This window comes from Sparus aurata, chromosome 12 (assembly GCF_900880675.1).
Source record: "Sparus aurata chromosome 12, fSpaAur1.1, whole genome shotgun sequence".
NCBI classification, from domain to species: domain Eukaryota; kingdom Metazoa; phylum Chordata; class Actinopteri; order Spariformes; family Sparidae; genus Sparus; species Sparus aurata.
Window position 1 is genome coordinate 8111976 of NC_044198.1, and position 16892 is coordinate 8128867.

Sequence of the window (16892 nt, forward strand, 5' to 3'; positions counted from 1 at the left end):
ATCATTTGAGTTTAATGATTGTTTTAAATGAATGTTTCTGTGTTTGTATCATCAAACCATTATTAATGTCAGAATCTGTTCAAATTGTGATTCATCTCCTGTTACTCACCGTCTGGTAGGTGATGATGAATTTTATCATGTGGCCCACAGGCATGTTCTGTGTAAGGAATTCTCTCTGGCTGGGCAGGGCTGGCTGGTAGCGTATCTTCGCTGTTGGGAGAACAACAGAACAGCATGAATCCCAAAAAAACTGTATGCTCTATTTAATTCCATTCAATCCACCTTCCTTGGTCTCACCTGGCGTAATTTATTTATAACTTGGCGAGCAAACCTCTGCTTTATTTGAGAGTCTGAGTAAAAGAGGAAAATAAAAATAAGTTAAGACGGATAGCACACTTGAGCTAATCCCTCTATCGATCAGGAGGGTTTTATCTTGAATCATGGACTATCATTAATGGCCTTGCAAAGAAATCCTCATGACCTAATAGTGCTCCGGCTGTTGCTGTGCTCCAGAGTACTAATCACAGCACTTACATCTGTAAAAGCTCCATCTTACACTGATGTGAGAGCAATCAAATAACTCCATCAGTACCATGAGAGCAAGTGTATGTCACGCATGCGGAGAAGCCAGACTGCCTCTGTGCTTGCTCTGGCAAGTAAAGCAACATCTGGCCTAAAGCCAGGCTTTTAACGAATGAACCAGTGGAAGATGTGAAACATTATTTAGAAACTGTCAAGAGCCTGTCAGCAACCTCAAAATAATGCCCTTAATGCTAAACAAAATTGATGAGCCTGGAGCAGTAAAATTGAAAAACAGTGACATGATAAGTGGCTCCGAACTAATTTGACATGGTCACTTAGACGTTTAAATGACAGCACTGTACACATGACATAGGACCTGTCAAGTAGTGTCATATTCATAATGCTATTTGTTTTGACACCAAAACTGTCTGAGCTGATAGCAGGAGACGCCTTCTACCTCATTATTTGTCAGGCAGATGTTAAATTGTCATGGGCTAAATAAGACATATTCTGGCATCTTATTCTTTAGAACGGTAAAGTGCTCTTCAGCGACAAGGCTGTCATCCACTCTTACACACACAAATCTGCTGTGACACTTTCGCGGAACTTTTCGTGCGACTCAGCATCACATTTAAACCAAGATGACGTGAATAAACAGGTTCAGCGGGAAGGCGGTTTATATAACTATATTGGAAGAGTGCCCTCAGAAGAGTCGAGTCAAGGTGGCAGGGATTATTCATCTCGTTTTGTGCCTAATTTAGTGGATAATAACATGTCAGATGTGGAATTAATCTGCAAATACTGTTTTGGATGTATTTTTCTATAAGGTTCAGTGTTTTAGGCCACAACAAAAGGCCAACATGTGGTCTGCAACAGACTTGGCAAGAATTGTTGCTGAATTCTCTCAGCTTACTAATGTAGTTGGTAAATTACATCATTTACATTGCATTCGTAAATAAAATTAGTTATTTTAACCCAAACACCAATGTTTTCTTAACCTAACCAATTAGTTTTCTTACCTTAACCTAACCAAGAAGTTGTCATGTGAAATCCTGACCAAGGTGTTTTCTTGCCAAACCTGACCAAGTAGATTTCGTACCTCAACCTTACCAAACTGCAAGTGTACAAAGGTCCATTACTCTTCCTGGTGCACTGTAACAGTGATGGTGTTTTTAGGAAAGGTTATATACTGTATATTGTTTTGGGAATCTCTTGCAATCAATTTATTCAGCCGTTTAGGTACAGTATGGGGATGTGTTGGTTGATCACTTGTGGCTGCTACCAACCGCTTAAAAGGAGTGAGGAGTCAGCAGGCAATGTTGGTATAAAACTGAACAGTCAATAAATAAGGTTTGTTTATTGCAACCATGAGAGGTCCTTGAGCATACAGTCATAAATGTGCACAAACAATATTTGACTGATGACTCCTATGCGACAATAGCGGTGGACAGATACACACATAGGCACACACCCAACAACACAGACACACATAACCATGACATCCTCCAGTTTTACGCTTGCTGGAGATAATAACATGAGATTAAGCATGGTTCTGTTTGCTCAAAAGGTAGATAGCTGACAGAGGGACAAGAGTGCTGTTTGTAAACAGGCTTCCATTTTGCAGCAGTGACAAAATTAGACTATTGTCACGCGTTCTTTCTGGCATCCAGCAATTTCCAGACTTCGCCTCACTTTTGGCACCTTCTGAAAAAGTGGCCTAAATCCACTATAGGACACGACATCTCCACAGGATAAATACTGAGGATTTCCTCTCAGACAGTTGAACCTGAAGTGGCCTCTGCAATTTCACAACAGTGCAGTATTTGCTGCTGGGTAAGCGCTTAAAACTGTACACACAAACAAAAGAAAGGCAAACGTGTATGATGCTGGTCATAAATTAAACGTATTAACTTATTTTACTCTGGAGTTAATATGTTTTAGCATGTCGCTCAGAGGGCTGTGGTGGTTGATCGGTCGGTTGGTCCACCACTTTGGTGCAGACTGAAATATCAAAAAAAAATTGCTGTATGAATTGCCATGACATTTTCCACAGAATCCCTTGACTTTACCCAGAGGCTGACATTTGTGAAATGTCTCAATGAACTGTTGGATGGATTTATATTTGTTACACACATCCATGTCCCCTTCAAGATGGACTATAATGACTCAAGGGTTCCTCTGACTTTCACTCGAACATCACCGTCAACTCAAAATGTCACATTGTCCAATACTTTACAAAATACCTGAAAAACTAGTGACATACCAATCATCCAGCTGCACTTTGTCTTTTGTACTTAATAGTGAATGTTAGCATGCTATCTTGCTACATTAGGATGTTGAACATGGTTAACAATCAACAGCCTGTTAGCATTTTTATTATGAATATGTTCGCATGTCAGTGTTCGCAGTAAGTTCAAAGCACCACCAAGTACAGCCTAGCATAGCATAGTCTAGTAAAAGTTAATATGTTAGCATGTAGGTCTGTTATTGGGTTTTTATCAGCTATCAATGTGACAGAATAATCAATAATACTCGACTAGATGTACTATTACAGGCAACAGAGCTTCTTTGAGATTATTTCTTCGACAATGATGCTTTCTTCACTTACGATTGTCAGGCGTTCGACTGATTTCTTTTGAGTAGTTTGTGCGCTAAAGTAATTCTTTACTTTTTATGGTCATACCACTCGGTCCTTTTTACTATTCGGAGCTACACGCATTTTGACTCAATCACAAACCCATTCATTAAAGATCTGTAAGAAAGTTGATTACTGAGTTTCATTCCTAACTGGTATGGCCACATCAATATCTGATGATTTGGGAAACCTAAAGCATCAGTATTTCACGTGTTCGGAAAATCAACTTTCTTACAAATTTGACCTTTTAATGAACATACTGCTGTTAAAAACATTTGGCAGTTTTATATATATTTATGAACTCTATGGTGTCAATCAGAGTCCTGTCATACTTTGACCAGAGGATGAAAGGATAAAGACATGGAGTATCCTTAGACCAGATGCAGAGAAGTGCGTCAGGTTCCCTCTAGAAGATGCTGACACAATCCTCTCTCACAGTGCTCTCATTTGACAGTTCATCAAAAAGCTTTTTCTCGCATCACTCAGTCATCTTTGGAAAATAGATTTAAGTTCAAGAACATCCCAGTGCTCCGGAATAATCTGCACAACTGCTAGTTCCTGACCCCTGACACCCTGACATCTGAGTACACTGCTTCCCCAGAGTGGTTTCCTTTCAGTCTTTTCATCCCCTTACTGTCGTTCTGAATCTCACTTTCCTCTTTTTAAAATACTGTGACGTTTGAGCCGCTCTGTCTTCAGTTTTGTGAGGGCACTGGTGGTCAGCTTTGACCTTGCTTTACCACTTCGCCGACCTGTGAGTCACGTCTGTGCTAGCCTCCAGCAAGGGGCTTCAGAAATTACCATTATTTTCTCACTCTGAACTTTTATCATGGTGCACAGAACCTTTAGTGTCTTTGTCAGTGGGATGAGAAAAGCGAAACATGAAAAGCCACTCAAATCACAACCTAACATCAAAGGGATGATGAGCCACAGATGCAGTTTCTGAATGGCAATTTATAAAGAGGGGTGCATGGAAACTTTCAAAAGTATGAAAATGGCTTAAGCTAGCTAGAGATGAGGTGTAGTTCATGGCTGTGCCGGTGTAGGCTGTGAAATTGGATCATCTCTTTCATCCCGAAAAGCCAACAGAGCATTGCGAGGCATGAAACAACCTGTTGTGGAGAAAAAGAAGAAGTAACTGATGTATAACCTCTCGCTTGCCTGATGATGCTTTTTCAACCATCCAGCATGTGAGCCTTTTGATCAAGGATATAAGGGCCTTTTATACAATACCACCAGGCATGTATCCATAATATCCATAGAATGGCGGGGGGGGGGGGGGGGGGGGGGGGGGGGGGGGATGGGACTGTGGATTGTGTGTGTGTGTGTGTGTGTGTGTGCATGAATGTATGTATGTGCATGTATCTGCATTATGTTAGTTAATTTCTAGGCCCAGATTTAGGGAAAGATAGGCTAATATGTGACCATGTTACTTATACTAATACTAATATATTTATGGATGAATGGAGGGATGGATGAATGGATAGGAAGATATTGCTTATGTATAGATGGATAGATGGTTGAGTGGAGGGTTGGATGAATGGATAGGATGTTTCTTAAAACAGGTTCTTTGTATGTTATTTTAAAGGCCCCTCTAGGGACGGGCATTGGAAATTAGCTAAGGCTATAAATGCTATGATGCTTTCTGTTGGATTGTTGTACAACCCACATGATTTGTATCTGTCACTATCAAATAAACCATATACAATACAATATATACAATCCAGAAGGTCAATGCAAAACAGTGAAGCACTTACAACATATGGGTACCAACAACAAAAGATAACATCATTAAATATCATTAAATCTGTCAGAAATATGCAGCACAATTCACCAGCCACTTACTCCAAATGTTAAAGATGGAGTCCCGTATCTACGGGTGCATTACATCACATATCTTTTATTGAATTATGCATGTAGCCCCTTGACACTTATTGAAATTGAAAGCTGGGAAGTAGCAGCAGACACCATCCCCCATCTCTCCACACACACACACACACACACACACACACACACTGTAGCTCCAACATTTCTTAATAATTTCTGCTGTTGGTCTTCACAAAAGCAGACTCAAGGAGGAGGACCCTTTTGGCTAAAATTGCTCTCATTAGTTTATGAATTAATTTAACTGTGGTCTGATATCGGATGGCTTTTAATCTCCTATGAATAAATGGCTCACTAACCATAGCTGGTGGACCACAAACATAAAATAGCTGGGAATGTTTTTCTCGACCAGCTTCTTTTCTAAAAGTGATGATGCTCTAGATGAACACAATAGTATCTGCTAAGCTTACAGCACTGCTGGTTATTTCCTCATGAGGTTTCTGCCTCTGAGGTTTGTCTGTGCTCGTCTCACTGCTTTTGATAGGTCAGGCCTGTGTTGGACAAAGGTGAAGTGAGATATTTTTGAGCACTGATCAGAATCTAGGAATGCAAGACCTGAAGTCTGACCATTGTTGTGTTGTTTGCTCATGTTAAATGAGGGGTAGACCAGTGTGCGTGCCGGTCCATCAGAATAAAAACACAATGCAGGACTCTACTCCAATATACCATGTATTATTCTTGGACTGTCCCCAGTTTTCAGAGTCGAAGAGTGCAAGTTCTTCAAATATAGATATCACTCGGATCTATTTGATATAATATAGATATACATGAGCAGCTGCCCTACCAGCTGAGTCACCAGGATTACACATTGGTTGCCTAAGTACCATATTGACATCTCTACCAAACGTGTCCTATCACCTTCCCATTACCGCTTTATAAGGTGACTGTCATATCTGGAGGTGTAACAGATGGTGGTGGAGTTACAGGTGAGAATCCTGCCCAGCTGTGTTTGTGCCAACCAAACCCTGACCCTAAGTGATTCCTGTGTCTAAACCTATCCGGAGCATAAACACAGCATTGTCTTAACATAAAATAGAAAACCTGAAGAAATGTATGTTGCAGCAGAAAGAAAGAGAAAAGAAGGAGCAAGTGTGCCTGAAGGACTGCTCAACTCAAAAGTGACCAAAGAAGGATACTGTACACTCATCTGTAGATATGTAAGGATTCTATCTGGCATTGGAATCTTACTATGTCAACTATGTTGACCTGCTTGATCCTGAAATCACGCTGTGTGATCCTCAGGTCACATGTAATACATACCAGTCTGCCTGGAGGTGTCTAAAGCTGAGTACATCACATATTGGCACTGGTTGCCCTGGAGAGAGAGGCAACATTTGCTAGGACAGCTGCCCAAACCAGTCACACCCAGGAAAAACACAGAGTTCCTGGTTGTAGTTAAGTTATGCATCACAGAGCATCTGTCCTGCTGCCGGGCTGCTTCCAGCACGCTCAGCCAAACCATGGCAGACTCCGGCAATCTGAGGGGCACGAAAAAGTCAAAAGGGCACCAGTCTGCAGAAAACTGTGATGCATTTATGGTGAAAGAGTTTTAGTATGTGACTCAGATTTGTTGGTTAACTATGACAGCTCTGTAGTAAATACACACAGAGACCTATTAAATATCTAACCATTAGGGACAAGTAGAGGCTAACTTATTTTCCAGAATATTGGGCAGCTTACATGGAACTGCAGCACATTCTCTCCAGCAGAAGGACACCCAGAGGGCAGTTCACAACAGTGATACAACAGGCAAAGTGCCACTGAACATCCCTAATTTTAACCCCACATACATTTTCCATGCTGATAAAAGTAAGAGAGCCCAAAATGCTCACGGAGTAAAAAGATGGCTCATGGTAGACGGGTGTGTACAATTTGATGGACTTGTTTGCTTATGCAGCCAGAGACAACACAACTGTCAGTCAAATCTAATCAAACCACACCACACACAGCCCCGGGGAAGCAGATTAATTGTTTTTTTTTTTGAGTGTGAACTGTTTTTCATTTATGAGTTTTTTTTAACTGTCTAAATGAGTGGGACTGTTCAATAAAGTGAAACAGATAAATAGATGCAGCATATCAGTCCATGTCGGCCACAAATTGCAGAACAAAGGACATCATTTACAAGCAGTGAAACTATAATGTCACACTGAGTCGATAGCTGCGGTCTTCTCTGATAAACAAGTGTCATTTTTAACACACGAAGAGGAATTGGAAGGTAGCTCCAAAAATCAGGGGGCAGCAAGAGTAAGAGTAACCAACAACTGCTGTGCACTCAACTTTTGACCATTGTTCCAGGGATGAGAAGAAACAGCAGACAGGGGCAGGAGACGCGTGAGGCGGGAGAGGACTGAGACAGAGCTGGGCATCAGCAGGGGGTGAAAACAGCAAAAAAAGCTGGAATATTACTAATTATTACAGAATATGAAATTATGATTTTCGATCAAGCCAGAGGGGATTATGGAAAGACAAACCGAGAATTTTCTGGTAAGTTTTATTTCTTCATGCCGAGTTCAAATTAAGTGTCTTTTAACATGCGATAACAAAGCAGTTAAGCTCATCTTGGTTCAGTGAAAGAGAGAGACTTGATTTTGCCACTCACATACATCTACTATAGTTGGGGGACTTGAGCACATTTTCGCTCAAATTCATCTAAAAGCGCCAAATTTGGCACAGTTGTAGCAAAGGTCATACTGACCCTAACCCTAACCCATATTTATATTTACACAAGCATAAATATAAATATGCATCATGGACTTCCTGTGGTCAATAAACATAAAAATAGACATCACATCCTCATCTGTAGCACATTTGGTTAAAAAATTGTAGCCAAAACCCTTTTTCGCCATATTGAATTTAGGGAATTTGGGGGGTCCTGATATACCCAATCATATCATCATCATTGTATTTGTATCTCATCTGGCTCAAAAGCTATGGCCGAAACCCTTACAGGCGGCGGCCATATTGGATTTGGCCACCATCTTGGTCTCAGTGACCATTGGCTTGGGCGCCCTGGCTAAATCATTTCAGTATGCCCTCAGCTACATCTGTGCCAAATTTGGTGCTTGAAGATGAATTGGCGCAAACAATGGGATGTAAGGCCCATACTACAGTCAAAACTGCTTTTTTGGACAGCGGCCATATTGGAATTGGAGAAATAAGGGGTCCAGATGCACCAGGTCATGATTATTAACATTCCTATGTGTTTCCCATGATCAATTAAGCTGAAAAAGATATAAAGTTTGTATTTGTTACTCATGTGGTTCAAAAGTTACAGCCGGAACCCTTTTCATGCAGCGGCCATATTGGATGTGGTTAGGTGTTGGTCCGCCATTTTGGCCCCAAGGATCGCTGGCTCCAGCGCCCTAGCTAAATCATTTCAGTATGACCGGAGCTACAACTGTGCCAAATTTAGAGGTGCACCGATCGATCGGCAACCGATCGCAATCGGCCGATAATGCCCCTATCGGTTTTGATCGGAGTTCTCAAAATAGATCACATCAGGCCGATCAGATGACGTTTAAGTATAAAGACAGTGCATTAACTGCATGCAGGGAGGGAATTTCATGGCCGCTGTTGCCCCGCACTTTGGCCTTGATGCCCCGTGAAAAAAAAACTCATCGTACGGCCATAGTGGCCTCTGTGCCCCTGGCCCGGTCAGCGTAGCGAGCTTGCCCTGAATTACAGCCACCTGAGTGCACAGTAGTCACTCACAGTAACTTCAGTGAGTCCGCGGTTCGCGCAGGTGGAGTCTCATCATCACGATGATCTCACGTGAAAGCCTCTCAAACAGCAGCAGCGTCTCAAAACAGAAGTACGAAACTTACAGCACAGGTGCGAAAGCGAGCGCAGCCGGTTTTGACATGATACGTAACTGACTTATGTGGTAGGATTTAGTCCGGTAAAGTTGGAAATATATTCACAGATTCGAACTTCCCGGATCAATAACTCTTAAGCGAAACCGTGTTAAAACACAAACGACGGGTCTTTTCTACCGTAGTAAGGTAGACAACATGCCACAACCGTATGTTAATCAAAACGAGCGGCTGGACATGAACTCTGGTCTCTCTGATCAGCTGTCTGTGAGACGAGGGCGCAGGGACCGTCTACAAAGTGCAACACTGAAAAGAGAAACTACAAAAAATTCAATAACTTCACTATTATTCAGAGTGTAGTGTCACCAAAATCACTCCACACATCAGTGGTCTCCTGCTGGTTATTCTACAATTTTTTGTTTGGAAAAAATGTGCTTTGCCATAATTTTGGGGAATTTCTATTGGGAGAAATATTCAATAACACTAATATTCAGTGAGGTGTCACAAAAATCACCTCACCCTAACCCTACTTAACAAAAACTACTTTCTAATGTAACTTTAACTTGATTTTGGTATAAAAAAAAATGTTTTAATACATAATCCATGTCTTATTATAAATTAGGATGTTATGGTATCAGTCTGAAAGGTAAATCAACACATTTTACCCAGTGGCCTTTGTGCCCTGTCATGTGGCCTTGGCCCCTGAAAAAAAAAGTGCAGGCCAAATGGACTTGCCCCTAAAATGACAAAATTCCTACCCTGACTGCATGCATTCCCACTAGTAAGCTACAGTTACTCTATGTAAGCTGAGTCCAAGTTGTCTCTAAGAGAGTCTCTAAAATGTGAGATATTGCACATTGCCTCAGCCTGCAATAAAACGGTGGTCAATTCATGATACTTTGTCATCTCCTAATTTTTATACATGTCAATGTTGTGTAAGAAGAATCATTAATTAAATATATTAAAGTTACACAAGACAACACTATAGAAGAATTTATGGATTTGACGCTGTGATCGGTGATCGGTAATATCAGGATCGGCAGATACTGCTTTCGGTAATCGGCGATCGGCCCCTAAAATCCTGATCGGTGCATCTCTAGCCAAATTCGGCACTTTTAGATGAATTTGCGCGAAATTACCTATTTATGTGCTTAAGGCCCCCAAATACTAGCAGAAGCTACGTGGACTATCTGACTCTGGACAGCCAGTCCTCAACAGAATAAAAAAAATACCTTATAGACTTCTCTTGTGATGAGGCAGCAACCTCTACTTTAAACGACTACTGTAATTACTATGGAAGTAAAGGAGGAAGTCGGGCAGGGTAGTATAGTTAAGACTGAGAAAGTCTGCGCAGGGTGGACTACGGGATCGATATTCGGGCAAACAAGGACAGGTAAGCAGTCTGAAACCAGAAGTCAGTGGGGAGTTATTTTAACTTACTGCAGTTAATTGTCATCATGTACAAAATGAAACTGAAGTTACCTTGGTAAGTACATTTGTAACTGAAGTAACATATGTTGGGTAGTTATTTAAACCTAAACCCAGATGTTTTCTTGGTCGTTTTTTCGCCTAAACTTACCGAAATATTTCACGTATAACAAAGGTCACTGGTACACTGTAACAATCATATTGTATAACCAGAACAGTGATTTTTGTCCTTTTGGGAGTGTGTGGTAATTGACCCATTCAGTTGCTTGGGTATGAGGATGTGTTGCGTTTGAGGTACAAACTGGTTTTATAGGACAGGACAGGCCAGGACTACCTTGTTAGTACAATGACTTCAGTGGACATCACTGCAACACAGTGCATAGACATTTTTGACATAATGTCAAAATTGTTGTTTCTTCCCATTTGGTTCATAATTTAAGTTCATTTTTAAAAAAAGACTTTAACCCAAATTTTGTCCATATCTTACATTTTGCCACTTGCCACAGATTTTTATAATGCTTTGCATTATGTATGTTTATGTCAAAGAATGCCTTATTTAGAAATTATTTAGACAGATATTCAGTATATGCCTCAGAATTAGAAACACAGAAATAACAAGAGCTGTCGAAGAGACTATTGACCACAGTATTTACAACTTCAATTGGTGAACAAAGCTTTACAAAGCCACATCTACAATATTTGCCTGCTCATCAAGACTTGCTATACTGCTCTCCAGACAAGATGCAAAATACACACAGACATGGATTTATAGCTCGGAGAGATAAAAATCTGACTGCAACGAGTTATCTTCACAATCGCTTCCGCTCCCACTTCGTGTTTAATCCCTAAATTATACTCCATTAGTTTCATTCACAGCACAGCGGATAGGCCTGCCTTGCAGTGTCAGTTGACAAATCAATGCTAATGCGCTGCTTACCTATTTTCTACAAGTGTAAACAAGGCTCTGGACTAAAGCGTGAGTGGCAGCTGTAATAGTTTCCTCACCACTGCCCAAGCCTGCTGTCATTGCCGCAGCTCCTCCTCCATGAGAAAATGGATGGCAACATCAGATATAGTGTTGCTTGGCTGCCTGTCAAGTTCAGTTGCAATCAGATAAAATCTCCTTCGACTTCAGAGAGTGACGTCAAAAACTTCAGCTTCACCTACTCGACAATAAATATATATGTGCGCATAATACACATGGCCACCTAGACACGTGCACACAGAGTCGGACAGTCATGCTTTGTTGGGGAAGTCCAGCTTGATAAGGAGAGGCAGAAGAACACATTGAAATAAAATGTTAATTGAGTAACTGTGGAGCTGTCTCTCTAACTACTACTGAATGTTAGACCGTGCGCGTAATTGCATCATACTCCAACTGCATGCTGTGAAAGCCTAATTGGCTTCTTTTTTTCCCCCCTTTTTTGCTCACAATGAATATACATGGGAACCTATTTGCCGACCGAAACATGTACATAATTCAACTATACTTTCCAAAGTCAACACATAGCCAAAATTCCCATTTCCAAGCTCATCCTTTTCATGCATAACAATCTCATATAAACCAGACGGTTCATAAATCATTGAGGTGAGTGAGAGAAGTGGTAACAAAAAGAAGGGGGGGAGAAAAAAACTGACGGAACTCATTATAAAAGATGGATGGATGAATGGGGAGATAAATCCAGGAGCCAAGAACAGGACAAACTTGATATATTAGGGAACACAGAGCTCGTAGTTGTGTGTGGGTGTGTATGTGTGTGTGAGAATGTATTGTTGGCCTACTGATGCCACGCTGCCTCTTGAACTCTTGAAGAAAAAAACTAATTTTTTCCTTTCCTTTCATTCTTTTTCATCCATCTGCCCATTGATTCAAAACCAAGTGGCCTGAGAATTCATTAAGAATGTGAGACTGGCCTAATACACTCCAAGACAGCAAACTTTACCGAAACGTGGAAACCCTTTCTTGAATATGTAAATGTAAATGTGTTAGCCATTTATCTTGAACTTTATAAGAAGTACATGAAATGCCAAGAACTAAATACAGAGGTTGTTGTAGCCCAATCTCACTTCAGATACAGTTTAGTTTGTGATTTTCAGCACAGGGTTGCAATACAAGACTGAGTTTAAGTTCCTTGTTGACTCACATCCCGATGTAAGAAGCTGCTCAGTAGTCTGTTAGTATAGCTACAGATACTAGGGTTGGGTCGAAGTCCATACTAATCTCTGACCATCGTAACATTGTGATTCAAAAGGCCCACCACCAGAGAGCACCATCAAGTGGTGTGTCCCCTCAGAGTTGCTGTAAGCCAACAGTTGTTGTTTGTGATATGTGGGGAGAGGAAATGAAAAGAAGTGTGTTGCTGCTCAGTGAACCAAAATTGCATCTCCATGTACCGGTTATTATTTTCTTATTAAACCAGCTCAGTTAGGCGAACCAAAGACAGTCGGTTAAACTTGTGGCAGCAGTGTTTCTTATCTGCAGGCCGCTGGTTCTCTCAGTCATGTCGTGTTTACACACAGTTTTCTCAGCTTAGCTTCCTTGGCTAGTTGGCCAACATTGTTTTATGCATATTAGGCTGAACAAAGTTCAAGACCTGGTACAGGGATATATGTCAGTGGTAACGGGAGATAGTTTCCTCTGCAGGGTGAGACAGTTGGATGCTGGGGTGGATGCTGTCTTTTGTTTGAGACTCGATTATTGTTCATCAGTTAGTCAGTATAGTTTTGTTTTTGTGTTTACCTTTGGGAATTACAACAGAAATGTAATTTTACGATCCTGTGTTCCAGAAAGTCATAGTTATATTCATCTTGAATCATGAATCTTTAATGTTTTTCTCGTGGGCATCAGCTATTACAGTATATGAGGGTTGGACAAGTCCAAGTCATTCTTTAAAATTATTCACTTAGATTCCATTACTTTTGACATTTTGAAAATCCCCTCGGTGCTCATTTCAGAGAAATGATCGAAGATAAATGTAGTTTATTGGAAAATGCATGGGAGCACTTTGACTACAATAGTCCTCTCCACTCAACTTATTGATTTTATAACATTAAATATATTGATTTAACTGAAATTGCAAATGCATGCAAGCATTAGAGATCTTCAAGTTTGAATAAAAAATGAGTGGTTATTATTAGAGATGGATCTGAGTTGGTCATTGAATCAATGTCTGTACTTTCAGCATTTTAATATCTTCAAATATGCGATCTGGGGCCAAATACTTTCTCTTGATGAAATTACAAGATGTACCCTTAAGTTTTTTTTCTCATGCTAGTATAGCCAGAGAAAAGGATGAAATCACCTCAAAGCATGCCAGTGGTTCTGTTAGAACAGCCTCGAAATCATGCGCAATGTTTGACAGATCTGACTGCAGAGAGTGTTTTGTTGTGCTTCTTCTTTTTCTTTATGGTCTACGCTGAGCTGCACAGTGCAACGCTTGCAATCGTTGTTATCCTTCTCTCTTGTCTTTTGCTTGTTAAATGGAAAACAGAAAATTCAATAAAACCCATTTGAAAAGATAAAAGGAATGTCAGCAACGTACAGAAAGAGAAAACCCAAAATGAGAGGTTATGGAGACTAAGAACAATCCTTTAAACTGCTACTGTCCAAGGGAGGCTCGAAATCATCTAGAGTCATTATCATCATCCCCGCTGCCTGCAGTGCTAAGCTCTCTCTTTCCCTCCCCCACTAACCGGAAAGCTTCTCAGGTTTGCCCACTTCTGTGACATTCAAACGAAGCATGTCGCGCCGATGACTTCAAGCAGCAACCCTCTCTTTAATTTATCCTCGCCTCCTTTTGGGAGAGGTGACGTCTCAATCGCCGGCCCGACTTTGGCTTTTCAAAGACCCCGTCAATCTCCCCCGCACTGATTTAAGGCCAAACCATGGCACTGTGGCACCCGAGCCAGAGCAATCCATGCTGCATAATTCAACACCGCTCTCAAACCTGTCTCATTAAGGATCCTGGCCATGGTCCATGGCTCTGAGTATGAGGTTTTGAGTGACAGATCTGTTGCCAGCTTAGTGAAAACAGGCACCGAACCTAGAGTAGGCCCGTGCTTCACCTTCAGACGCTTCCAAACCTGGCGAACGCACGCTGTGGCTCTGGGCCTCAACATCAACCAGCACCCACTTCTGTGTCCTGCACAACACCAGCTCAACTGCCAACATTAAATCAGACTCCCAGTCAACACAAGTTTACCCTGCAGTTGATTGGAAGTTTGGACTGCAGGATTGCTATTTTCTGACCAGGAAAAACAATGAAAAAGTGGATTCTACTTGCCTGCACAACACAATGTCAAAATGCACATGGCTGCAGTAATGTGTGCTGTCGCGCTGAAGTTTGATTTTCAACATGACATGTTTTAATATGCTATGTGAGGCGGTTCAATTAAAAACATTCTGCTTCTCGTGAGCAGCCGGAAAATCACTTCACTGCAGGGGTCCATATTTTTCCCTCCTTGGTAGATGACTTGCAGAGAGGATGGTAATGACGTGTTTGTCACTTTCAACTTCCCACTGCCGACCATAACGAATGTCGCATTAGCCCCCAGTTGAAGTTTCGGCCTTAACTCTTGCTCTGGTTCCAAAATCCAATCCAGGCAATTCCTCAGCCGAGAGCCCCCGACCTCAGACAGAGTTTACGCCAGCCAAAGTGATTGCCACACCCCACAGCCGAAAAAGATTTAGGAAAATCAAAGATTTATCTGCATGGAAGAGGAGTTTGCCACATTTGACAGACATGGTGAGAGAGGAGGATATTTGCCTCCTGCATCAGTGAGAATTTCATTTAGCGAGTCGACAGAGGCGGGAGACGAGCACTGACCTGCCAAATGAGGGGGGCAGGTGACAATTACGGCTCTGCACAAGAAGGTGTTGGTTGTAGACGTCACCCTGGCCCACTCAGCATCCTGTTGAAACATATAAACAGAAACACAGCTTTAGTTAAATAAGCATGTGACACACATTTGTTAATGTATTACATCCTCTTCAGTTTGGTGGGTCTGTTGATGAGTGTGATTTTGGGCAAAATGTATTTCAAATACACGTTGCTCAAACTGTGTCTGCACTTGCCTTAACAGCTTCAAAATCATGTTGATGGTACAGTGTCTCGTAACAGGATCAATAGTGTCTCTATCACTCGTTTCAGCGCTATGTAACGTCAGTGAGAGGGAAGGAGCAGCGTTACATACATTTGCTTCAACATACCGTTTGTTTTGCCATGGTTTGAGTGTTTGGTTTGGTTATTTTCAGTTTTATTTTGAAGTTCTCAAAATGCCAATTTCTACATATTGTTCCTTTAACTTCATTTAACTGGAATCTTCTTCCCAGTAGCTGACCCCATATTGCCTCAAGTATGTGACTGTGCTAAATTGTTTTTCAGAGCTTGGATCTGCAATTCTGCATAGCATACATGCTATATAATACGTCTACTTTTGACAGTTTGAGACATTTATCATTAAATGCCAGAGATGCTACTATGTGTATTCAGCATGTATTGAACAGTGAAGGACATCCAGATTCTAAGGAGACTTTCAAGCTTTCTTTCTATGATATAGTGTAGTGTTATTTTTATGGATGTCAGTTTTCACAATCTGTGAAGAGAAGGAGATTTTCGAGTAATCTGTGCAACTGACCAGGTATACAGACTTTAAAAAGGTGGTTGCATGACATTGAAGGATTATTTAAATCACTGCAGACAGTCTTGCTGTTGCAGAGCTCTTAAGTGCCCGGCTCCCTTGGTCTGGCATGTATTTCCACTAAACTTAAGCCTCTGGTGATAATTAATTCTCACCGCACCACAGAACGCCACTGAGCAACAAAAGAAGCTCCCGTCTTCAGAGACTGTAAACCAGCTCGATATTTTTGGATGCTGAAACTAAAGTTTAAAAAAAAAAAGAAGGAAGGAAAGAAATCAGTATAGAGAGCTGAAATACTGTAAATTAAATTCCTAACACCGTAAAGGTTCTCTGTAATTAGGACTTGATATCTTCCAGCAACTCTTCAACAACCCTCAGCTTTTAAATTGTATTGGGGTCAGAGCTAAATTAGAAAGGTGTCAGAGCTCTTCGAGTTTAGACGAGATTTTCTCGAAACCTCAGGGAAACCATGTCATTTATTTTCCCTAACATTTTAATGAAATGATTCCATATCTTTTATTTTGGCATGCACGCTGCCCCATCGCCTCGCAGCAAGGAGGTCCTGGACGTGAAGCCAGCCAGGCCAACCGGGGCCTCTCTCTCTCTATGTCTGTCGCTCTGTAGTTACCCCTGCCTGTGTGGGTTTCTTGTGAATGCTCCAGTTCAGCTTAGGTCAACGGGAAAACTCTAAAGTTGCCCGTAGCTGTGAATGTGAGTCTGTCTGTCAATACGTGTTAGCCCTGTGATACACTGGCAAAATGTCAAGGGTGCCCTGTCTGTCACCCAAAGCATGCTTGGATAGGCAGTGACCCTGTATGATACATGACTATAAAAAAAAAAAACGTCTACATTCTTATTGTAACTGTAATGTTTGTGGGTATAGGACTGTAATTAATGATTATTTTTAGAATTGATTAATGCTGTTACTATTTATCATCAAAAATGTAGGTATGCATTAACAATTATTTTAT

General features: G+C 41.1%; 1 protein-coding gene across 2 annotated transcripts in view; it reads right to left on the reverse strand.

The window, feature by feature from the left end:
• Window positions 1-16892, reverse strand: part of LOC115592286 (probable flavin-containing monoamine oxidase A) — a 51873-nt gene that overhangs the window by 26964 nt on the left and 8017 nt on the right. For both annotated transcript variants that reach the window (XR_003986105.1, XM_030434888.1), the window contains exons 7-8: window positions 15108-15192; window positions 110-210 (exon numbers count right to left, since the gene is read on the reverse strand). Coding sequence is in view for 1 of the 2 variants with exons in the window: in XM_030434888.1 (XP_030290748.1) it covers window positions 110-210; window positions 15108-15192 (186 nt within the window). In the remaining variant the exon portion in view is untranslated. The remainder of the gene's footprint in view (window positions 1-109; window positions 211-15107; window positions 15193-16892) is intronic.